Source organism: Camelus ferus, chromosome 22, assembly GCF_009834535.1.
Source record: "Camelus ferus isolate YT-003-E chromosome 22, BCGSAC_Cfer_1.0, whole genome shotgun sequence".
Classification (NCBI taxonomy): Eukaryota; Metazoa; Chordata; class Mammalia; order Artiodactyla; family Camelidae; genus Camelus; species Camelus ferus.
The window spans coordinates 20,846,443-20,871,369 of record NC_045717.1 but is presented as its reverse complement, the minus strand read 5'-3'; the positions used below and the strand labels follow the sequence as shown (position 1 = coordinate 20,871,369).

Genomic DNA, 24,927 nt, shown 5'->3' with positions numbered 1-24,927 from the left:
AGAATGTTTCTGTGCCTCTCCACCTGGTTCTCAAGCCCCTGAGTGAAATAATCTCCCCCAGACTGAGCAGTTGCTAGAATAAATTACACTCTCTTGAAGGAAACATAAAGATGTGTAAAGATGCTTTCCACTTTCCTAGTCAAACTTCCTTTCTCCCTTGGACCCATCTATCTTGTCCTGCCTCTCATGTCACTATCACACCAATAGTTGTGTGAGAGAATGCTCCAGAAATGAGCTGTGCTCATGGCTGCCTGTTTGGCTGAAAGGATGGCAAACTCTTTTTTCATTCAACAAATGTATCCTGAGCACCTACTATGTGCCATGCTCTGTGCTGGGCACTGAGCTACAGCAAGAACACAAACACTGTTGTCTCCTCTTGGGGTCTTGGAGGTGGGATACAGGAGACAGATGTTGAACTTATCACACAAATAATTACATAGTTACGATGGGGACAAGGGTCACATAGGAAAATTCAAGCTTACAATAGCGGGAGGTAATCTAGTTTGGGGGCTGTGATCCAGGACTTCTCAGGAAGTCCACATTTAAGTTGGGCTCTGTATTAGTTAGCATAGGTCAAGTTTCCCTGCAATAACAAACAAGTTCAAAGTTCAGGAGTTTAACACAAGCAAAGTTTACTTCTCTCTCGAGTTACTCATCCTACATGGGCTGAGCTCAGCTCCACACAGTCCTGCAGGGGTCCAGACTGAAAAGGCACCCACCATCTTGTGGCTGCATCATCTTGGAACTCAGTGCCTCAGTCACCACAGTAGGACAAGAGAGAGACTGGAGAAGCATGCGTGGGCTTTTTGATGCCTCCTCAGAAGTAACTGACATACAGAAGTGATGTATGTCATCTCCACTCACATTTCAATGGCCAGAATTAGTCAAGGGAGTCACCTAATTGAATGTAGTTTTTCATTCAATAGATATTGGTCTGCCCTAGAAATATCTATCATGGGAGCTAAAGGATGAGTAGCAATTAGCCAGAAAAAAAAAAAGGAAGAATGTTCAATCCCAGTAGAATAAAGAGTACATTTAAAGACACTAGAAGGAAAGAGGTAATGGGTTTAAGGACTCGAAATTCTGTCAGAAAAGGATTTTCAATCCAGACCACTATTTCCAGCCAAAATATTGATCAAGTGTGAGGAGCAAGTAAAGACATTTCAAAACATGAAATGAAGGGCTCAAAAATGTTATATTGCATGCTCCTGTATTCTCAGAAAGTTATTGCAGGATGCACTCCACAAAAACAGAGGGGTAAATAAAGAAAAAAAGAAGACACGAGATTGAGAAAACAGGGGTCCCAACATAGGAAAGAGATGAAGAGAATTCCTGGGAGGGTGGCAGGAGGAATTCCTCAGCAAAAAAGAACACAGGAGGAAAACAGAATGCTACCTACAGATTATCTGGCGGATTTTATCACTTGGAAAGTTGAATTGAGATGAATTGCCAGAACTTCTAAGAAAGACACCTAAAGAAAAAAAAGAAGGCAATTAACTCCAGGTGGAGAAACTATACATCATAATAATTACACTTCTCCATAGCATCCTTCAAAAGGAAATGAAATTATATTTCCATAAAATCTATAAAAAAGAATGTGAGCCACCGAGACACCAAGCAAACACGTCTCATATCCAGTTGATGACTCAGTGGCACCACTTGATGGCTGGCAGGCATTTCAAACTCAACTGACCCTAAACTGAACCTCCCAAATTTAATTTCTGAGCTTTCTGTTGTCCCGTGGCCTTCCCATCTCAGGTACCTGAAATGAAACTTAACAGGGTTTGGGGACTCCTAATGGCCCATATGAAGATGCTCAGGTCATTTTGGGTTGACTCCGCCCACATTCTCCAACTTGGCCAATCAGAGCAGTCCACTCCCCCAGGCCAAGAGACTGGGTTGGTTATGACATGATCCTAGCTGGGCCAATGAAATTCAGTACTGGGACTTCTGGTGAAACCCTGGTGTGGTTGGGTATCTTTCCAAGTTGCTACTGAGTGGGAATAATAGATCTATAGTGCCAGGAAGAGTTTCTGCCACCCAAAAGAGAGCTTGATGAGATGAAAACCTAGCTGAGCCAAGAGACAGAGAGTTAGATTCTTGGTGACATTGGAGCTTCTTGATCCAGCTATGCCCAAAGTCAACCCAACTCCTAGATCTCTAGATTTTCAGTTGCATGAGACAATTCATTTCTAACCACCGCCTCCATGCCAGTTTGAGGTGTTTTTCAGTTGAACTTAATTTTTTTTTTCTGGAACTTTCAACTAAACAAATCCTGATGAATACAGCCCCTACCCAATGCCAGGCATTGCACTAAAGAGTTCACATGACTTGTCTCACTGAACCCTATGAGAGGGGGAATAATTATGATTTCCATTTAACTGATGAGGAAACTGAGGCTCACAGAAGTGAATCTACCTGCCTGAGATCATCAGAGCCAGGATTCCAACCCACATCTGTCTGACCCCAAAGCCTGCCTCTCTCTGACCATGAGGAGCAGATGCTAGATTTGGAGATTCAGAGAAGAGGTATGATATGGGGTGGAGGGGGCATTGCAAGAGCCAGAAGCCAATGTCCTGGGCTGCTTAAACTTTCTTCAAAGGGCACCAAGGAGTTATGGGAGGGTCATGAGCAGGGGAAGGACAAGAGGAAGGATGAACTGCAGTGTGGGCATTGGGATCAATAAAAATGGTAACAGAAAGTAATCACTATCAAAGCCACAATGAGATGCATCTTCACTTCCATCAGGATGGCTGTAAAAAAAAAAAAAAAAAAAGGATGGGAAATAATAAGTATGAGCAAGGATGTGAGGAAATTGGAACCCCTGTATATTGCTGGTGGGAATGTAAAATAGTGCAATGACTTTGGAAAAGTCTGGCAGTTCAGTCTGGCAGTTCCTCGAGATGTTAAGTATAAGTTACCACATGACCCACAGTTCCAGTCCTAGGTATATTCCCAAGAGAAATGAACATATATGATATCATGTATATGTGAAATCTAAAAAAAAAAAGATAAAAATTCTGTTTACAGACCAAAAACAGACTGATGGACATAGAAAACAAACTATGGTTACCAAAAGGAAAAGGCTAGGAGGTACAACTTAGGGGTTGGGGAGTAACAGACACACACTACTATATATAAAATAGATAAACAACAAGGATCTACTGTGTAGCACAGGGAACTATATTCAATTTCTTGTAATAACCTATAATGGAAAAGAACCTGAAAAGAAAAAAATATATGTAGGTATATGTTTAACTGAATCACTTTACACCTGAAATTAACATAAACCAACTACACTTTAATTAAAAATTTTTTAAAAAGACAATATGTGTACACACACACACACACACACACACACACACTAACCTATGCACAAAAGTTCCTAGCAGCAATTTTTAAGGTAGCCAAAAAAAGGAGAAACAACTCAAGTGTCCATCAGCTGATAAATGGATAAACACAATGAAATATTATTCAGCCATAAAAAGGAATGACATACTGAGTGAAAGAAGCCCAGACACACACAAAAACCACATAGTGTAAAATTCCATTCACATGAAATATCCAAAATAGGCAAATCTATAGAGACAGAAAGTAGATTAATGGTTTCTAGAGGTTGGAGGGAAGGAAGAAATGTGAGTGACTGCCAATGGGTACAGAATTTCTTTTTTGAGTGATGAAATGTTCTAAAATTGATTGTGGTGGTGGTTATACAACTTTGCGAACACACTAAGAATCATAGAATTGCATACTTTAAATGAGCGAGGTGTGTGCTATGTGAATTGTATCTCAATAAAGCTGTTAAAAAATAATGCCGGAAATTTATCAAGTGGTTAGCTCTGGGCCAGGCAATGTGTTAGCTTTTTCTACTGATGATTGCATTCATACTCACAAGATCACCGGGAGAACAAAAAAGATTTTCGTGACTCCATTTTACAGATGAGGATACTGCAGTCAGAGAGGTTAAGCAAGATGGTGGTTAGACTTCAGAGGCCTGGCATTTGAGGTCCACCAGACTTGACTCTTGCCCTACCCACACTCAGTGTTACCTCCCACCCCTGCTTTTTCCTCCCCCTCAGCCACACTCCTGCCCAACTGACTTGATTTCCGTTCCTTTTACTCATGCATTCTTTCTGTTCTCCAGGCTTCTGCATTTTGCTGATTCAACACCTCTGCCCAGCTGTTCTTTCTACTTCACTCCTTATCTAGTCTGTGAAATTAATGTCTAAGTGTGAGGGAGAGAGAAAGAGAGAAGGTTCTGACTCCAAGTTTCCAAGCCTCACTTGGAAGTGAAGGGTGCAGGGAGGGGAACCAACAGGGCTTCTTGTGGAAAAGATCAGGGCCTGCCTCCTCTGCCTCCTGAGGGCTTGGCCCCCTACACATGTCTACAGCTTTATGAGCCCTTGGCCTGGGTTTAACCCAAGCTGTAACTCAGGACATGTGTGCTGGAGAATGAGGTCAGATTTTCCCCTGGCAGTTTTCCAGGCCTGGGGTGAGCAGGTGAGAAGAGCGGGGCTCTGCCCAGTTTCTGACCCACCACCAGTTGACTTCTCCTCCCCTCCGCCTCCCAATTCAGAGCCTTTTCCCAGAGCCTTTTAGAATCTTTAATAAGTATACTAATACAATAGAACACTATTCAACCTTAAAAAGAAACAAAATTCTGGGTGAGGATTCAGCTTAGTGGTGTTACGGAAATGACAGGCCAGTCAAGAAACAAGCACCACTTGGAGGGTTGGAGTACTCAGATGTATTACACCGGCGGGCTCAGAGGGGCTTCTACTCCCAAGCTCTGAGCACCTCCAAGACATGCGCATGAGGTTTTATAGGGTAAAGTACAAGCTTGGGGTATTCTGCCAATAGGCATGGAACAGCTTTAGCAGCATTATCATCACAAAAGTGGAGGCGGGGAGGCAGCAAACCAACATTCCAAAGCCAGATATGTATCTTTGAAAATCCAGCTGGCTAGCAAAAAAACATAAACAGCAAACCAACACTAATTAACTTAGATTTATAAGTTAGTCCAGCAGAACTCAGATCAGTATTCCAATACTTAGACTTGTGAGTTATCTTGTTAGCCCAGCCCAGCCTCTCCTTCACATTCCTAGACCTGTGAGTTATCTTGTTAGACCAGCCCAGCTTTTCCTTCACAGTGGTAGAGTGTGTGCTTAGCATGCAGGAGGTCCTGGGTTCAATCCCCAGCACCTCCATTAAGATAATAATAATAATAATAAGTAATATAGCACAGGGAACTATATTCAATATCTTGTAGTAACCTTTAATGAAAAAGAATGTGAAAACAAATATATGTATATATATGCATGACTGGGACATAATGTTATACACCAGAAATTGACACATTGTAACTGACTATACTTCAATTAAAATAAATAAATAAATAAATTTAGTTCCCCCCAGCAAAAAGGAGTCCTGATGCTTTCCCCCAACCTCTCCCACTACGGCCACCCCCTACCACAGGGGTATACTTGGTACACTGATGAACCTACATGAACAAATCACTATCACTTGAAGTCCATAGTTTTTCACTTTAGGGTTCATGGTGGTGTAGTCTATGGATTTGGCAAATGGAAGATGCCATGTATCCATCACTACTGTATTGTGCCTAATAGTTTCATTGCCCTAAATATTCCCTGTACTCTGTCTATTCATCCTCCCTACCCCCTATCCCCTGTCAACCATTGATCTTTTTACTAGCCCCATAGTTTTGCCTTTTCCAGAATGTCACATGGTTGGAACTCTACATCATGTAGCCGTTTCACATTGGCTTCTTCCACTTAGTCATATGCATTTAAGTTTTCTCTATGTCTTTCCATGGCTTGATAGCTCATCTCTTTTTAGAGCTGACTAACATTCAATTGTCTGGATGTACCACAGTTTATTTATCCATTCACCTGCGGAAGGACACCTTGGTTGCTTCCAAGTTTTGGCAATTTTGAACAAAGTTGCTAGTAACATCCATGTTCAGGGTTTTGAGTGGACCATACTCTATTCTTTAGAAGTAAGGTACCAAGTCCAGCCCCACTTCAAGGGGAGGGGAACTTAGCTTCCCCACTGAGGGAGAAGAGTTTCCAATAAATTTTGGACAAAGATTAAGACCACCAAGGTGATTACTAAACACTCAGCAGGGGAGTGTATATCTCAGTGGTAGAGTGCGTGCCTAGCATGCAGGAGGTCCTGGATTTGATCCTCAGTACCTCCATTAAATAAATAAATAAATAAACCTAATTACCTAAACCCAGGAGAAAAAAAATATTCAGAGGGAGAAACTTTGAGGCTTAAAGTTTTGCCCAGTAATTTTCTCATCAATCAGTGGATTCTACCTGCAGCAGTTGTCATAGCGGTATTCTAATGGTGACCTTCTCTTTTCATCAGTTTCACTTTTGTTAATTGGAATTCTTCTGTGAAGGTTTGTTCCTTCTCCCTCATTTTAAAATTGATTTAATCATGTATTTAAATCAGTATGGACTTGTGGACCTTTATTTTATTCTTTTGGCTATAATGCCAATGCTACTGCTATTTATCTTGTTCAAATTGTTCCAGCTTTGGCCAGTGGGAGTTCTTTCAGGCTGGCTCCTGTGTCCTTTTGCCATTGTTTTTGGGGTTTTTTTGCCCTTCCTGTTGCTGGAAGATGCTCCAGGATCATTGTGCATTTTCCTCTGTCCCAGCCCTAGAAGCAGCCATTTCTCCAAGGAGCCCTGGTTTCTTGTACTGGAAAATGGTATTTAGAAACCAAGATCTGGGTGCTGAGTGTTCTCTGGGTACTGGGGTGTTAGAGCAGACAGAGCTAGGAAATATGTGTGTGTACCCTCATATCTCTATTTATTTTCATATCTATTAAAATAAATATTCCCTAGTGATAACCCCATTCCAGCACAAAATTGCTTATTTGTAACTTCCTTCTCTGACAGCATAGAAACTGGCTGTCAGTATCTACAACATACGTACTTACTTGTTCAATGCTAGTACATAGCAGAATTAACCTGTACCCCTGTGAGAAACAAATGTACCGACTGGAGTACAGAGTGTCTGTAGAGTTCAGACCGATGTTTGAATGAGAAACCTCTGAGCCAAGCAAACAAACCCTGTGGCTGTGAGCCAGAGTTGGCCCTCAGACTTCCAGTTTGAGACCCTCCAAACCATGACTGCTCTGGTCTCTGGCCATGGGAAAGTCATCAGTTTGCACCTCCCAGCAGTCTTATTCATGCCTCAGGACTGGTCTGAGGGAGACAGAGAGCAGAGAATGGGAAGTCCTGCTGCACTCTTCTGGTTCTCTGGATTGGTGGGAGTCTGAGGGAGACATTTTGCAATTTCAGAGGCAAGGACACAGCTCAGTGAGAGTGGGTGCAGGTTGGGTGGGGCAGCCCCTGTGGGTGAGGGCTCTGGCAGCAGAACCTGCCAGGCAGGTGTGCCGGCCCAGGCATGCATCAGGCAGACAGGCTGTGGCAGGAGCATGGAGGCCAGGAGTGCCCTTCCCCTGGAAAGAGACCGGGCTTGGCCGGGAGGGGTGGGGGCGGGAGGGCAGGGGCTCATGGGGCCTGAGCTGCACCCTCTCCTAATTCCTCCTCAGGGATACAGCGGTGACCAACAGCACCTGAGCAAACACGTATTGACCTCTCATCTCTGTGTTCCAGCTCTGTCCCATTCATTCCTCCTCAACAACATCCCTCAGAGTGGGAACTGTCATTATCCAGTTTACAAATGGGGGCACCAAGGCCCAGGGCGGGGTGTCACTTGCCAGAATCCATGATTACAAAAGCCTGACTCCAGACTCCAAGCCCTTAACATTTATTTACTCAATGACTGTACAGACAGACAGACAGACAAGGTCCTTGCCTTCCTGGAGCTGGGAGTCCAGGACAGAGACACACAATAAGCCAGATGAATAAATTATCAAGGTAATTTCAGATGCTGCCATGTGAGACTGGCAAGGATGGGGGACACATCATGGAAGGCCTCTCTGCAGAGGTGACCAACTGGCAAGGGCTGATGGAAGGGTGTTCTAGGCAGGCTGAATCCCAAGTGCCAAGGTCTTGAAGTATGTGAGGAACTGGGGAGAGGCCAGTGGGGCTAGAAGGGAGCAAAGCAGAGGGAGAGCAGAGAAATAAGAAGGAGAGACTGTGCAGGGCCTTGTGGACCTTCTGGTTAGAATTTGGGCCACATATGGAGCCATGGAGGTTCTGGAGCAGGAGAGGGACATGATCTCGGGATATCTGGTGCATGCGGTGGCATGAGTTGGGGGTGCTGGGACCCATGGCCGGAAGAGTCACCCTCAGCCTTGTAGGGCCCGTGGGAGGTGAGACTGCTGCCTGGGAGGTGTGAAGCAGCCACTTTCCCACCGTGGGGTGCGGCTTCCCCTTTGCAAAAGGAGGTCATTTATCCAACGCATGCTATGTGCCAGTCATGGCTCTGTCACCTTCGGGAAATCTTCAGGGCTCATCCCAGTGGGCTTGGTGGGTGAAGCTGTTGAGCCCCGAGCCCCGGCACCTAACCCTTAATGAGCCCCCCACCTGGCCTATGCTGGCCCCACTGACTGTGCTGTTCCTGCGTGTAAGCCGTCAAATAGACAGGAGCAGTTCTGTCTGGAGCCACAGGAATCCCCAAATTGCTACATGAGAATGCGACCGAGCCAGGGTGCCCCACACAGTCCCTCTCCCAGGGGCACCCCTCCATGCAACCCCATCCCCAGCCTCCGGCTCATCCTGGGACACCCTCACTCGACCTGTGGCCTGCAGAGCCTGAGACTGGCGGCTGGTGCAGAGGGCACAGTCCTGGTGAAGGATGCGGCAGCCAGGCCCAGCCCCACTTCCTGGCTGTGGCAAGCAGTCTGAGGAGCTTCCCAGCCTGGAAACTCCTGGGAACTAGGGGCACAGGGTGCAGGACCAGCTGGGACTGGCCCGTAGGAGGAGTAGAGGCCTGGGAGAGGCGTGGGAGAGAGAACAGACAGAGAAAGACAAAGAGCGACTGAGAGAGGCATAAACACAGAGACCGGGAGAAACAGAGATGGAGAGACCCCGAGAAACCAGAGGAGAGACGCACACAGAAAATGAGGGAGCTATTCATTCATTCATTCATTCACTCACTCAGCAGCTACTTATTGGGCACCAGCTGTGTCCCGGCAGTGCCCACAACAGACGCAAATCCCTGCTCCCATGGGGCTGACAGTCTGGTGGGGGACACAGTCCAGAAACATGATAAAAGAGTAAATGACATTGTTGGGAGCAATAAGGGTAAGAGAGATGAGGTGGGGGAAGCGGGAGAACAAGGAGGTCTTACGAGCAGGATTCTTCTTATCTGGGGAGGGGAAGGTTCCCACCAGAATCTTGCCTGGGCCTGCCCCTCCCCCACTAGCCCCGAAAGAGGGTTGGGAGCGGGGAAATGGGGTGGGGCCTGCGCCCGGAAGCCGCCAGGACCAATCTGCTAGGGGTAGGGGATTGAGGCTTGCCGAAGACCCCCTCCTAATCCAGGGTGCTGGAGTCCATCCACCGACGGGGCGTCCATGGGGTGCCGCCCAGGACGTTCAATTGGAAGGTAGGCTGAAAATGGGGAGGCACCAGTGCCCAGGGCAGGAGGACAGACCGGACTCCTCTACTCGAGGAGATGGGGGGAAGTGGCTCAGGTTGCGGCTGCCCCAGCAGAAGAACCCTCCCCTTCTCGTGTCTCTGGGTCCTCCTACCGAGACGGAGCGTCCCTGGGAGGCCAGCTCTGGCCTGGAGGGGGGAGTCCAGGGCTCGCCGGTGCCAGTCGCCGCCGGGGCGCGCTCCGGTGCCGCTGTGGGTGGCACAGGCTGGCAGACACGGGCTGGGTGCCCAGGCCCTAAGGGGAGGGGGGCAACTGCTTGCGACCGCCAGGGCCGGCGTTGTGGGTCCGCACCCTAGCCTGTTAGCTCCAGCCCCGCCCCCCCGAACAGCAGCCGATCACTCCGCTCCGGGCGGCGCGACTGCTGAGGGCGCACCACCTGGGCGCAGAGGTGAGTGTACTGCACTGGGACATTTCGGGCGCGGGGCTTGGCCTGGCCCGGAGGGGTTGCCCTGGCCACTACCCTTGTCCCCTTGCTTGGGTTTCCCGGACCTTTACCGAAGGCCTCTCAGGAGGGGAAAACCGGCGACTCCGGAACTCGATGCGGGACCTGGGATGGGGGTGGGGGACACCCGGAATCCCCCAGCCTCGCCCTCTCCCAACCACGCCACTGCAAGTTTCGCTACCTCACTCCTGCCTCCAGGCAAGCCACGGCGAGGCGGCCGGTACACAGGCTGTGAGCCTCTGCGCAGTGTCCCCAACCGAGTAGGAGCGCGTGTAACCTGTATCTGGGTGTATTTGATGCCCCCTCCCCCCAGCATGGCTGAGTCTGTGACTCCCTGTGGATCTGTATTTGCGCCTGGCTCCCAGTGTGCAGCTGAAGCCATCTGGGATGCATTTGCTTCTGCCATGTGCAAATAAGTCCGTTCCCCTCCCCAGGCCTCGGTTTTCTCATCTGTTAAGTGGGACTCCAGCGATTGTGTAATTGTTTCTGCGTGGATGTGCTTGTGTGGGAGCATGAAAACCTTTGTGCCTGCTGCTATGTGAAGTACTTCTTCTGAGCCTCAGCTTCCTAGCCTGTAAATTGGGGCCAAGGGGAGAATTGTGGAGGGGATTAAAGGGCACATTCGTTGGTGGGAGGTATTATTATACTTTAAAGACATGTCTGACCTGCAAGAGTCTGTCTCTGAGACAGACAGTCTGTGGATCCTGTCTGCTGCCCTCAGGCTCTGCCTCTGCAAAATGGGTGGATGGGTTCAGCTTTCTCACTGGGGGTTTTGCGGTGGATGAAGGGGGTTTCACAGGAAAATGCCCTGGGTGCAGTGAGGCCTGCAAATTGTGGGGCTCTGGGCCCCAGGCTGGGTGTGGGTGGAGGCTGTGAAATTCTGGCCTGTGAAAGTAGGCACTAGATCCCGTTTGTGCATGGTGGAATTTGTATATCTCTGCCTGTGTCACTCTGTCCATGTGTAAATGTATTTTCATATTTCCATAATGGGGTGTAACTGCGCATTTTGCCCTAGTTTGTGACTATGTGTGTCCATGTCCTTGTCCGTTTGTCACTGTCTTTGTGTGTACATTTCTGTGTGTGGCTGTTTCTGTCTGTGATTAATGTGTCTCTGGATATCCCTCCTTATGTGTGAATTATTAGTGTCCCTTTCCCTATGGGACTGTGTGTTATCTTGTCCCCTCGTAGTATTATTTGTGTGTCTTTGTATCGGTCTGTCTCCATGGACATCCCCTTCCACCCCGAATTCCCTACGGGCCAGGGCGTGCGTGTAGGGTGGGGAGTAGTGGGTTAGGACCCCCTTCCCAGGTGAGGCCCCGCGGGTGCCCGCCTCCGCAGCCGTGGGGATGGCGCGCGCCAGGCCTGACATTGCATCCAATCTTTCCTCAGCTTTGGGGCTGGCGGCCCATGGAGCCGGGGTTGCTGCGGCCAGCACCGGTGAGCGAGGTCATCGTCTTGCATTACAACTATACTGGCAAGCTCCGCGGTGCGCGCTACCAGCCTGGCGCTGGGCTGCGCGCCGACGCCGTCGTGTGCCTGGCCGTGTGCGCGTTCATCGTGCTCGAGAACTTGGCCGTGCTGGTTGTGCTCGGACGCCACCCGCGATTCCATGCGCCTATGTTCCTGCTCCTGGGCAGCCTCACGCTGTCTGACCTGCTGGCGGGAGCCGCCTATGCGGCCAACATCCTGCTATCGGGACCGCTCACGCTGCGCCTGTCGCCCGCGCTTTGGTTCGCGCGAGAGGGCGGCGTCTTCGTGGCGCTGGCCGCATCCGTGCTGAGTCTCCTGGCCATCGCCCTCGAGCGCCTCCTCACCATGGAGCGCCGGGGACCCGCGCCCGCCGCGCGTCGAGGGCGCACGCTGGCGCTGGCGGCCGCCGCCTGGGGCGTGTCGCTGCTCCTCGGGCTACTGCCTGCTCTTGGCTGGAATTGTCTGGGCCGTCTGGACGCCTGCTCCACTGTCCTGCCGCTCTACGCCAAGGCCTACGTCCTCTTCTGCGTACTCGCCTTCGTTGGCATCCTGGCTGCCATCTGTGCACTCTACGGACGCATCTACTGCCTAGTCCGCTCTAAAGCGCAGCGCCTACGCGCGCGCCCCGGGGCTGGCGAGGGCGCCTCGACCCCCGCACGCCGCACACCGCGCTCCTTAGCGCTGTTGCGCACGCTCAGCGTGGTGCTCCTGGCCTTCGTGGCGTGTTGGGGCCCCCTCTTCCTGTTACTCTTGCTGGATGTGGCGTGCCCGGCGCGGGCCTGCCCCGTGCTCCTGCAGGCGGACCCCTTCCTGGGCCTTGCCATGGCGAACTCGCTTCTGAACCCCATCATCTACACGTTCACCAACCGCGACCTGCGTCAGGCGCTCCTCAACCTCATCTGTTGCAGCTGTCTCCCCTGTGGCCGAGGCTCAGGCTCGGGTGCCTCCCAGCGGTCGGGTAGCGGCCCTGAGGCTTCGGGCGGCCTGCACCGCTGGCTGCCTCCTGGCCTGGGCGGCAGCTCCAGCCGCTCCGAACGCTCGTCGCCCCAGCAGGATGGGCTGGACACGAGCGGCTCTACTGGCAGCCCTGGAGCTCCCACAGCAGCCCAGACTCTGGTACCCCTGCCCGCCGCAGACTGATGCCTTTTGGCCTGCCATTGCCTTCCCTAAGAGCTCTTTTGCAGACTTTCTTTTTAAATAAATGAATTTGTAGGAAAAGCAGCCGAAGGTGGTGAAGGTAGAAAAGACGCAGGAAAACGTATTTTCTTGACGCTAAACCCCGCAGGAATGGACAAAATAGACAAAAATCCCTGCCCTTGTGGAACTGATGTTCTGTTGGCAGACATGGACAATAACGGAGTAAAGAGGTATGGAGATAATTCCAATGACAATACAGTGATGTGATGGTGGTCAGGTGATGCCTCTCTGCCGAGGTGGTGACCTGTGATGTGAGCTGAGACGGTCACTGTCCTGGGAAATTCTGAAAGAAGAGCATTTCAGGTGGAGGGAACAGCAGGTGCAAAGGCCCTGAGGCTAGAATATGCCTGTGTGTTCTCTGAAAAGCAAGGATTTCAATGTGGCTGGAGCAGCGATGGAGAGGGAGAGTGGAAGGAAACAAAGGCAGGGAAATAATGGGGCAGGTGGTGCAGGGCCCTGTGGGCCCAGGAGAGGACTTTGCTTTTGCTCTGAGTAAGGCGGGATTCATGGAGGGTTTTAGGCAGAGGAGGGACTTAATCTGGTTTAGATGTTTCCAGGTGCCTCTGGTTTTGTCGGGGGCAAAGCTAGGAGAATAAGATGATGGTGACTGCACTGGCCTAAGGAAGCGATGATAAGGACTCAGACCATATGGACTTATTGTGCCTGGATAGTTACCCCCACAGTGCTAGGCCCAGGACACACCTTTTTCTCACCCGGACTGCAACCTTGCAAAATAGGTTTCCTCACCTCCATTTGACAGGTGAGGAAACTCCAAGAACTGAGTACCTTGTCCCAATGTCCGCCGAGGCAGGATACTAGCCTAGGCTGTCAGGCTGTGAGGCCCAAGGAGGCACACGCCTAATGTCCTGCCCCTCCTGGGGGGCGGGGGGGGGGGGTCTGTCAAGGCCAGGCTGACGCTCCCTCCTTCAGGGGTCTGCATTCTTGGCCGGGGGCGGTACCAGGGCCCCGTTTGTGCCCATAAAATCCTCCAGGCGCGCTGGCCACAGCCCCAGCTGTCCTCTGGCGCATTCCTAATCCTTCCGGAGGGGCCGGCGGGAGAGGGGCGGGGCGAGAGTGGGGAAAGGACCGGGGGTCCCGGTCTCAGACTGCGGCGGGCCACCTGCCGGGAGATAGCGGAACTGCAGGCAGTCGCGAGCCAGGCGGTGTTTTGGGGGAGGCTCTGACCCAGCCTAGGGGACTGAGTCTCCGTGGGCCGTCCCTGCAGACCTCATGCACAGGAAACCAACGAATTTCCTGGAACACAAACACACCCAAGCCTGGAGTTATATCCCAGGACACTTCAGAACTGGACCCAATTTCCCACCTGGCCTGACGCCCCTACCCCAGGCTCCTGTAATCTTCCAGGGCAACCTGAGATATCCCACCCCATTGTTCAGTTGTTTGATGGTGTGATGATAGATTTCACTTGTTCACATTTTACAAAATTCAAAAAGCACCGGTTTCCCTTCCTGGATGCATACACTGTTCAGAAACTTCCAGAGCTATCCTGTGAATATATGAGCTGAAATGTAAATACATTTCCTCTCTTTTTACACAACTTGAGCATTGCTCTCCACCTTGCTTTGTTAACTTAATAGTATATCTTGGAAATTGTTGCACATTTAGATTCTCTACTGTGTTAATCAGCTCTGGCTCTCTGGTGTCTCTTCTTATAAGGGCACTAATGCCATTATGAAGGCCCCACCTTCATGACCTCATCTAAACCTAATTACCTCCCCAAATCCCCATCTCCAAATACCATCAAACTGGGGGTTAGGGCTTCAATATATGATGTGGGTGCGGTGGGGGGTGATGGTGTCACCATTCAGTCCATAGCACATCTTTTTTTTTTTTTCATGTTAAAAAAAATCGAGGTAAACATTCATACAGCAACTGTCTTTGCTTCTTTTCACTGGCTGCATGGTATTTCACAGCATAGACATATCATCACTTATTACACCAGGGCCCTAGGGAGGGACAAGTGTGTAGCGTCCAACACTTTGCGTTTATACACAGTGTTGCAATAAACATCCGATGTACACACATCCTCCTGCACGTTTGCAAGTGTAAAACTTGGATAAATTTCTACACGTGGCACCGCTGGGTCACAGGGCTTGTAGATAATATTTTGAGAGATATGGGAGGTTTCCTTCGGCGGGTCGAGGAGGGTGAGCATTTCCCCACAACCCTGGCCACTCCGTGTACGGTATTAGACGGCTATGCTATGGCGCCCCCTCTGGAGAGATCCAGAACCACAGTTTCATGCAACAGGAATGGGCGTAGGGGCAAGGAACCCTCCATCCAGCCTCGCGCGCGGGAATTAATCCCAGGCCCCGAGCAAGGACTCTTCAAATCTTCCAAGTTTACCTCGGAGGCGGGCGGAGTCTTTTCTTTGACCAACATCTAAGAAGCGTTTCCTTCTATACACTTAGTTTTCATGTAAATGGACTCTCAAAAAACCCCAACAAAACACCCTTAAATATATTTATTTAAAAGTTAACTTTAACTTTATAACACAAACAGCATAAATGGCAAATAAATATCACTTACCATGAAAAATAATCATCCTTCATATTTATTAGGCGCTAGCATTTACATTTAGTCCTTCCAGTAACCTAGCAGGTAGGTGCCTTTATTATTAACATTTTACAGGGAGAAAACCGAAGCCTGGAGGGGTTAAGTTACCGGCCCACTGGTACAGAGCTAGAGTGGCAGAGCCAGAGTTCGAATCCCGCGAGCTCCACCCGCCTTCCAGATGGGAGATAACTAAAAAAATGAAGACAATGAAAATCCAAGTAGGTAGACAATTCTAGCTGGATCCTGCGCCCGCCTTATTGTGAGGCCTGCGCTGTTTGGAGTTAAAGGGAAAAGAGCAGCTCGTGGAGAGCAGGCTCGCGCTGAGACGACGAAACCCTGCAGACCGAAGGGACTGCTAAGGGGGAACGGGCCGGGTCGACTTAGCCATGCGCCCTCGCCCGATGCCTCGGTCCTCGCCCATGGGCTCCGGGCACCTGCGGGAAGGGCGGGGAATCGCGGCTCCTTCCCCGCCGCGCCCTCTCCGCCCTCTCCCCGCCTCCTTCCCGGGCGTCCCGAAGCTGCCCCCCACCCGACGGCCTCGACCCCACAGGCCGCGCCACCCCAGGGCCGAGGTTCCCCGACGGGGGAAAGGCCCGCAGGTCCGCGACAACGAAAGTTAGGCGGGAGACGCCTCCGGCCGGGCCGTGGCCCCTCGGGCTTCCGGGAAGCTCGGTGCGCGGGTGGCACCACCGTGCCCTGAGCCGCCGCCGCCGCGTCCCGGGCATCCCCAACCCGTGGCGAGAGCAGCGGAGGCTACGCGGGGACCCAGGTGAGCACGGCGGCGGCGGCAGCGGCGGAGAGGGGTGTCCACTGATCCCTGGAGCGGGGGAGCGCAGGGCCTCGAACCTGGGGCGCTTAATCTCCGCGCCTCTGACCACGCGGCTGGGTGCGCCGAGGGCTGCGGTGCTTGGCCGCGCCGCAAAGACCCATGCTGCGGTCGCCGCGCAGGGGTTGCGCAGCTGGGCGACTGCGAGCGTGGGCGGGGGAGTGGGGAGCGGCCCCTCTGCCGTCCCGGCTGCTGGAGGCCTGCGGCCGCGGGGACTTTTATTCTGATACGGCCGGCGCCCGGCTCTGCTTAGTCATGGTGACCTGCGCGCGTTCCGCGCCTCCCCCCGGCGCGCTGCGATGGAGGCGCCCGGGCCTGGGCGACGGAGGCGGAGCCCGAGCGCGGCCATGGCGGGGTGAGTGAGGCGGCCTGGGCCCGGGCTGAGGGCACTGCGGGCGGTGAGCGCCCCTGCGGCGGTGCCCGGGGGTCGGAGAACTGGGCGCCTCGGGCCGGGTCTCTTCGGGGTTCCTGCGACTCTGCGGAGGACCAGGAGGGCGCGGCTCGAATCCTATCCTTTTGTTGGACGGCGCGACTCGCGGGGTGGCCCGGGAGCGACGCAAACCGAGCGAGAGGCCCAGCGACCGCCGCTTGGACGGAGGCCCGGGGACCCCGGGGCGTTGGGGGGCTTGGTCTTCGCCCTGGGGCTGACAGTGGAGAGGCCGCGGCGGGGTCACTTCCTCCCTTCTCCAGGCCTTGGCCGCTCAGGCGGGACATGCGCAATCCCCCACTTACCGCTTCGTTGGGGGAAGTGCCCAATGCCCAGGGGGTACCGTTGACCGATTGGCCAAAGACCAAGAGGCAGGCCCGGGCCTCAGCTGGGGAGAGGCGGCCAAGCGGCGCCCTGGGCCCGGGGAGGAGGGTGCTCTGGCAGACACAGTGGAGTGGGCAGTCAGCCAGCCACAGCTTGCTGACCCCAGCGCAGTGCCAGGCCCCGGACAGGACGTGGGGGAGGTACATGAGAGGGTGGGCACAACCCTGACCTACACAGGGCTACCAGTCCTCTAAAGGCTGGGTCTCAGGGCCAGAGAGACAGGTCATCCCTCAACAAGCAAGCAAAGGAGCTCATTTCAATTCCTGTTGGGTGCTGTGATGGAAATAAAACAGGGAGGAGGTGACTCTGAGCTGAGCCCAGGGAAAGTAAGATGAAGAACCTGGGGAGCCTCTTGCCCCCTTCTCCCTGAAGGATTTTTAAAAACATAACTTACGCTGTGGCACTCCAGACTCCACAGATTTCATGGAAACCCTCCCTTCAGTAGTCATAATCTCTCATTACACTCCTCCCTGATTCTCCAGATTGTCTCATTCTGCCTCTGAGCCTTTGCACTGTTCCTTCTGCCTGGAAACTTAAGTCCTACTCACACCTCCTTCATATGTTCCTCCTTCTTGTCTCAGCTCTAACAGAGGCCTGGACTACCTGATTTAAAGTAACTGCCCCCAAGTCACACCGTCACAATGCTGTTGTCATTTTCTTCATAACACCCATTTCTGCTCAAGTCTTGCTAATTTTACTTATGGCCCTTCCCTCCCCAGTGTCCACTCCAGAGGCAGAGTGTATGTCTGTCTTGCTCACTGCTGTGTCCCCAGTGCCCAAAACTGTGCCTGGCACACAGTAGATGCCCCATAAATGTTGGTGAGGTGAATGAAGGAATGAGCTGGACATGATCTAAGAAGGGAAGGGCCACCAGGCAGCTGAAACAGAATGAGCAAAGGTATGAGGTGGACAGGAGCTGACTGTGAAGGACTTTGCAGGCCATTAAAGAGTTCAGTTTTACTCTTCCTGCCACCGGGAGTTGTGGGGGATTATGAGCAGGGGAGGGACATCATGTGACTTGCGATTTAAGATGGACCCTCGGGCTGGTGAGGCTATGGGGTGGCTGGTGGGCACAAATGGACACTGCTTTGCCTGGGCTTGGGAAGGAAAACTGATCTCGGAGTTGCTTTATTTTAGAAAAGAAGGCCTGGCCCCAGGCCCTGCCCCCAGCCCTATGCTCTCCCTCCTCCAGGCCTCTGAGTGCCAGTGGTGGTGTTGTCCCTTGTCATCTGGAACCCTATGCAGCCGGAACCCAGGCCTAGCGGGGCTGGGGCCCACACTCATTTCCTGCCCCTGAGTTCACAGCGCCCCGAGGGGGCAGGGGACACGGTGATGTACGCCTCCACCGAGTGCAAGGCCGAGGTGACGCCCTCCCAGCATGGCAACCGCACCTTTAGCTACACGCTGGAGGACCACACGAAGCAGGCCTTTGGCATCATGAACGAACTGCGGCTCAGCCAGCAGCTATGTGATGTCACGCTGCAGGTCAAGTATGAGGATGCACCAGCTGCCCAGTTCATGGCCCACAAGGTGGTGCTGGCCTCATCCAGCCCCGTCTTCAAGGCCATGTTCACCAACGGGCTGCGGGAGCAAGGCATGGAGGTGGTGTCCATTGAGGGCATCCACCCCAAGGTCATGGAGCGCCTCATCGAGTTTGCCTACACAGCCTCCATCTCCATGGGTGAGAAGTGCGTGCTCCACGTCATGAATGGCGCCGTCATGTACCAGATCGACAGCGTCGTCCGTGCCTGCAGCGACTTCCTGGTGCAGCAGCTGGACCCCAGCAATGCCATTGGCATTGCCAACTTCGCCGAGCAGATTGGCTGTGCTGAGCTGCACCAGCGTGCCCGGGAGTACATCTACATGCACTTTGGGGAGGTGAGCAAGGGGAGGGGACATGGAGTTAGGACTTGGGAGCAGTATTAGAAGAACCAGGGACAGACGGGTGGCCATCTCCATCTCCCCTTGAGATGTGAAGGGTCAAGGCAGAGAACTGGAGAAAAAGGGGGTTCTGAGTTCCTACTCTACACATCTGGGGCAACTCTGGGAAACAGCTGAGGAAAGAGAGGCCTTCATGGGTCTCTGGGTTCCCTGGTTTCTCTGAGGTTAAAGGTAGGGCCAGGGTGTGGTGAATACGACAGCAATGTGCTGATCAGGGCCTGACATCTAGGCAGCAAATATTTATTGAACATCCATGACATGCTGCCTGCTGCAAGTATGAACGTCACACGTGTTTTCTTTGGTCCACGCAGTGTTGTCCTTACACTGTTCTTTGTTTCATTTTCGTTTTTAAGCAGAGGAAATGGTGAACAGAAAAAATAAGTGCTTGGTGAGCACTGGCTGTGGGCCAGCCCTTGTTCTAAGTGGTTTCCATCCTTTATATCACTGAATCTTCCCAGCTATCCTAGGAGGAGGTATGCTTTGGAGTGCTTTCCTGGAAATTTTCAGTCTTCCTTCAGTGGCTGGGACCAGCTGGGGTGGACACCCCCCGGGTCTCTGTTTCTCTGCTTCCCTCTACACCACCTTTGGGGTTGACCAGATGCCCCAAGGAGCTCTGGCATTAGTCCTGGGGCCTATAACTTCCAGGAAAGTGGGCCAAGACCAGGGCTCCCCCACTGGCCTGCACAACATTGGTTTGAAGGGATTGCATGGGTTTGGGGGTACCAGAAAGGCGGGGACCTGCTGATGTGGGGTGACTGAAATTATTTATATAGATTGGTGCCTGAGAGGTATTTGCCCAGGGCCCTGTGTATTCTAGGAGGCGTCCTGCTATGTGAAGCTGCTAATATAATCCCCTTTTACAGAGGAAAACTGAGGCATGAGGTGTTCCAGGTCACACAGTTAGAAACTGGGGAACCAAACCCAGCAACTCAGGCTGCTTTCTTGGAGCCTGAACTTTTTTTTCCCTAGAATATTCTATTGCTATTTCCTTTCTAGTCAGTCTGCTCTTTTTTTTTTTTTAATGAGGGGGAGGTAATTAGGTTTCTTCATTGATTTCCGCTTGGAGGAGGTACTGGGGATTGAACCCAGGACCTCATGGGTGCCAAGCATGTGCCCTACCACTTGAGCTATACCTTTCCCCCCAAGTCTGCTCTTTTGAAAAAAAAAAAAAAAAGGGTAACATTCTTATTGTTCAAACATGAAGTGATACAAAAATGTACATGGTACACATTGTGTCTTTTCCTATTAACCTGAGTGCTTAAGTACTACATGCCTGGCATGTAGTATTAACTCATTTAATCCCCACAAACTGTGAGGTTCACACTATTCAAATTCCCTTTTTATACATGAGGAAACAGATTGTCAGACGAAATAGATTGGCCAAGGTCACAGCGCTGCTGAGGGGCTGGCAGGGAGAGGGACTCATAAGTCAGTCCGTCACACGAACGCCTTCTGCAGGTGGCCAAGCAAGAGGAGTTCTTCAACCTGTCCCACTGCCAGCTGGTGACCCTCATCAGTCGGGACGACCTGAATGTGCGCTGCGAGTCCGAGGTCTTCCATGCCTGTATCAACTGGGTCAAGTACGACTGCGAGCAGCGGCGCTTCTACGTGCAGGCGCTGCTGCGGGCTGTGCGCTGCCACTCGCTCACGCCCCACTTCCTGCAGATGCAGCTGCAGAAGTGCGAGATCCTGCAGTCAGACTCCCGCTGCAAGGACTACCTGGCCAAGATCTTCCAGGAGCTCACCCTGCACAAGCCCACGCAGATGATGCCCTGCCGGGCCCCCAAGGTGGGCCGGCTTATCTACACTGCCGGCGGCTACTTCCGCCAGTCACTCAGCTACCTGGAGGCCTACAACCCCAGTGATGGCACCTGGCTCCGGCTGGCAGACCTGCAGGTGCCGCGCAGTGGCCTGGCGGGCTGTGTGGTGGGCGGGCTGCTGTATGCCGTGGGTGGCCGGAACAATTCACCAGACGGCAACACCGACTCCAACGCCCTGGACTGCTACAACCCCATGACCAACCAGTGGTCGCCCTGCGCTTCCATGAGCGTACCACGAAACCGAATCGGGGTCGGCGTCATCGATGGGCACATCTACGCCGTGGGCGGCTCCCACGGCTGCATCCACCACAACAGTGTGGAGAGGTGAGTGGCAGGGCCAGGAGGGGTGGGCTGCCAGGATTCCGACCCTAATGATCCCAAGCCCCTGGGATCGGGGGATCCTGCCTGTTGTTGAGCGCTTTTCCCTGTGCCTTTGCCTTTAGGGAGTGGAAGCCTCAAGGGTGAAGCTAAACTCCTGGGAGATTTATGGTCATAACCTTGGATGATGCATCTGGGCCTGGGAAGCGTTTATAGGGCTATCACAAACACAAATGGCAACTTTGTGCAGATTTGGGAAAAGTTCCATCAGTTTGAAATTGTTGTAATATGTTAATTTTGTTAAAACATGACACCTCCCTGCTATCTGTTCAAAAATTGTGGTAATAAACACACGCATGAGGCCTCTCATGTGGAAGGTGCCCCCTTAGATGTGGTGCTCTTGTGCAGTGCACAGTCTGCACAACTGTGCATGGTGACACTCTGTTTAGAGGCTGAGCATTTGGGGCTTTTGACTCTTGTGTAGCCTAGTCCTCTGCCTTCTTTTCCAGAAGTGTGAGCCAAGGTATAGTTCTCACCTGGAACTTGTTAAAACAAACTTCCCAGCCCACCACAGGAGGTGCTGGAGATCTGGCATTGGTGCGTTTGGAGTGAGGCTGGGAAGTGGGAATTTTAAATACGCACCCCAGAGGCTTCTGATATATATGGTCTGTGAACAAGACAATGGGCTATGCGTCACCCTCAGCAGACCACTTTCGAGGGAAAAAAGGGCCCTATGAATTATTCCAGGAGCACAGGCCCGAACTGGAAGTGCCCAGGCCAACTGGGACGTCTGGTCACTGCATCTTCGAGCATCATAGTTTGAGAAGAACCATGCCAGGCTGTAGCCTCATTGTTAGAACTGGGGTTCTGGTGTCTGAGAGGGCTGGATCAGACCCCAACTCAGCCACTTCCTCGTAACCCTGGATCTACCACTTCACCTCTCTGTGCCTCCATCTTGTCATCTGCAAAGGGGAGTTAGTAACGAGGACTGCCTTCCCCACCAGGTTGGGTGGGGCTTTGCTGAGATAACACATAACACTCAGTGCAGGGCCTGGCAGAGGTATGATGGAGCCCTTGGGGTCCAAGAGATGTGCATGTGATCTTGAGCAGATGATGGCTGTGAACCTCAGTTTCCTCATCTGGTAAATGGACCTACTGATAACTTTGCACCTTACTGAGTTCTTGTAAGGATTGAAGAGTTCCAGTGCAAAAAGACCTAGCAGAGTGTGGGTGGGGGTAAGTGTTCCAGGCCAGCTCTGGTTGCTGTTGTTATTGTTATTATGCCTTTGCAGATATGAGCCGGAGCGGGATGAGTGGCACTTGGTGGCCCCAATGCTGACTCGAAGGATCGGGGTGGGAGTGGCTGTCCTCAACCGTCTGCTCTACGCGGTTGGTGGCTTCGACGGGACGAACCGCCTCAACTCAGCCGAGTGTTACTACCCAGAGAGAAACGAGTGGCGAATGATCACACCCATGAACACCATCCGAAGTGGGGCAGGTGGGTGGGGAGCAAAGCAGAACACCCTACCACCCCTGGGAGTGAAACTCGCAGCTAGGCCTCCTGTTTCAACCTTGAACCCTGTGGCACACATAGGAGAATGGGATTCTGACAGAGTCCCAGCTCCTCTCTGCCAGTTTTGTTTCTGAAGGGTCCCTAGGGAGAGGGGAGAAGGGGAAGGGGAAGGCTCCCCACCTCTACCCCGGCAAGAAGGTGGTGGCTGGGTTCCCCGAGGCCAGACCCCGGAGTCACCCTCTCTGCATGGTACGGTTTAGGAGTCTGTGTCCTGCACAACTGCATCTATGCTGCGGGGGGCTACGATGGCCAGGACCAGCTGAACAGTGTGGAACGCTATGACGTGGAGACAGAAATGTGGACTTTTGTAGCCCCTATGAAGCATCGGCGAAGTGCCCTGGGAATTACTGTGCACCAGGGAAAAATCTACGTGCTCGGTGAGGCCCTGGGGGTGGGGGCCTGGGTGGAGAAGCCTGCCTAGCCCTACCCTTTCAGGACAGGCGCAGATCCTGGTAGGAAGGCTTCTTGTGGTTTCCTCCTCTGCTTTCTCCCCCTGCCCTCGGAGGGCGTGACCAGCCCTTCTGCTCTCCCCGCAGGAGGCTATGACGGTCACACATTCTTGGACAGCGTGGAGAGTTACGACCCAGACACAGACACCTGGAATGAGGTGACCCGCATGACATCTGGCCGGAGCGGGGTCGGCGTCGCCGTCACCATGGAACCCTGCCGGAAGCAGATCGACCAGCAGAACTGTACCTGCTGAGCCACTTTTGTTTCTTGGGTGAAAAAAAAAAAGAGATCCGATCAAGAATATTGTCACTTTTGTACAAAAACAGGGACAAAAGAAAAGGCTACCGAGCAAATGCTTGTTCTCCAGGATGGGAGGCTAGGATGCCTCAGTGTTAAAATGACAACTCGAAAGAAAAGGAGGCCAGAGTTGGGAACCCATGAGCCCTTCAGAGTAGTCCCAGGAATGTCCAAGAGGGCCTGCCTGGGAGGTGGGTGCGGGAAGGGGGACTCCTGGGAGAGAAGCCCCCGCACCTGCTACCCTGAGGCTAGGCCTGGGTCCCACACCAGCAACCACCACCTCCCTTTGGGATGAAAGCAGGAGCTGAGAACAGGCTGGTTTTTGTTCCCTGCCTCTTTGTGATTGGTTCCTGGAGGCCTGGGAAGGAGCCAACTGAGGCCTCAGGGGCTGAGGCCCCTCCAGAGGTGTGGACCCGGGGATGGGCCTGTACATAGAAACCACTCGCTATCGCTGCCCTGGACAGTCACTTTGTTGATAAGTAACCCTGTAACTTTCCAATGAAAATAAAGAACAAACTAACTAGCGTCTTCCACCCGGGCTCTCAGCTGGAGGTGTTGAACTGCCGCCCAGGACAGAAAGGACTCTTCTCCTGAAATGCACCCAAGTCGTGGATTGAGGGCTTGTATTTGAAACCAGTTTGTTATCTCTGCCCATTGAATCTTAATAAGTAGGGCATCTTTCTCCCCACAGGCAAGCCACAAAAGATTTGCTTTGTCCATCACTTTCAGCTGCTTTGAAGACAATGCCCTAACTCCTCGAAGCATCTCCCAGGGCTCCCTGAAGTTAATTTCACACGTGCATGGTTTATATTTTCACAGTATAAACTGTGAAATAGGTGCCTTAAAATATAAATTTTAAGGCAAACCATCCCCAGCATGCCTTCCAAATTTGGTGGAAGTCTATCTGGTCATCTTTATTCACTTCAGTAACATAGACTGAGCCTTTTATTTTATTTAGGTGCCTGGATATTAAAAGGACAAAGGAGTTCTTGAGAATTTTCTTAGGCAAAGGACTCAATAGCCTGATTCCTTCTGAACAATTTGTGTGAAGGCGGTACGTGGCCTGGATCTTTTCGTCTGCCAGTCAACCCTGTTGATACTGGGGGAGTGGAGAAAAGAGTGAAGAATGGTCTCAACTGTGGGGGATTTCACAGGTTCTTCCAAATAGCTTAGAAAGGAAACATTGTATTCCTTCCCTGCCAGGGAAAACCCATCTCTGCAGCTTCACTCAGTTCACCTGAAGGCTGTCTTCACTGTGCCCAGTTCTCTGGTCCTCACCCTAAAGTTTTTATGGAACAAGAAATCGATGCCGGCTGCATTGAATGGCTGGGAGAGGACTTGGAATTGTAAAGATAGCTAGATAGCCTTTCAGAATTTGCAGTGTTCTACATGTTATTTGGTCTTCAACAGCGCTGTGAGCTAGGAACGGCAAGCTTAAATTTTTTTACAGATGAGAAGGAGAGGTTCAGAGAAGTGACTTGCCCAAGGTCACATGACCACTAATTGGTGGCGTGCAAATCTGCCCTGTGGAGTACACCAAAGCAGCCCCTCTCAGCCACGACACACTCCACCTCTGTTTGTGAGAAGGGATACTAAAGAGGTCCCGTG

General features: G+C 52.0%; 2 protein-coding genes across 5 annotated transcripts; both read left to right on the top strand.

Annotated features, from left to right (window-relative positions):
* Positions 1 to 8,944: 8,944 nt before the first annotated feature.
* S1PR5 (sphingosine-1-phosphate receptor 5) lies at positions 8,945 to 14,751 on the top strand. 3 transcript variants are annotated; one of them, XM_032465649.1, is made up of 2 exons: positions 8,945 to 9,546; positions 11,429 to 14,751. In XM_032465649.1, the coding sequence occupies exon 2, from the start codon at positions 11,447 to 11,449 to the stop codon at positions 12,647 to 12,649; it is 1,203 nt and encodes a 400-aa protein (XP_032321540.1). In that variant the 5' UTR covers positions 8,945 to 9,546; positions 11,429 to 11,446; the 3' UTR covers positions 12,650 to 14,751. The 3 variants fall into 3 exon arrangements, with proteins under 3 accessions (XP_032321540.1, XP_032321539.1, XP_032321538.1); XM_032465648.1 differs by lacking the exon at positions 8,945 to 9,546 and adding an exon at positions 9,573 to 9,985; XM_032465647.1 differs by lacking the exon at positions 8,945 to 9,546 and adding an exon at positions 10,018 to 10,237.
* A 908-nt stretch (positions 14,752 to 15,659) lies between these two features.
* KEAP1 (kelch like ECH associated protein 1) lies at positions 15,660 to 23,852 on the top strand. Of its 2 annotated transcripts, none has more exons than XM_032465646.1 (6): positions 15,660 to 16,052; positions 18,113 to 18,798; positions 20,320 to 21,005; positions 22,292 to 22,497; positions 22,773 to 22,949; positions 23,109 to 23,852. In XM_032465646.1, exons 2-6 carry the CDS (start codon positions 18,160 to 18,162, stop codon positions 23,273 to 23,275), a joined length of 1,875 nt encoding a protein of 624 aa, XP_032321537.1. In that variant the 5' UTR covers positions 15,660 to 16,052; positions 18,113 to 18,159; the 3' UTR covers positions 23,276 to 23,852. The 2 variants fall into 2 exon arrangements, with proteins under 2 accessions (XP_032321537.1, XP_032321536.1); XM_032465645.1 differs by lacking the exon at positions 15,660 to 16,052 and adding an exon at positions 16,076 to 16,464.
* Positions 23,853 to 24,927: the final 1,075 nt, after the last annotated feature.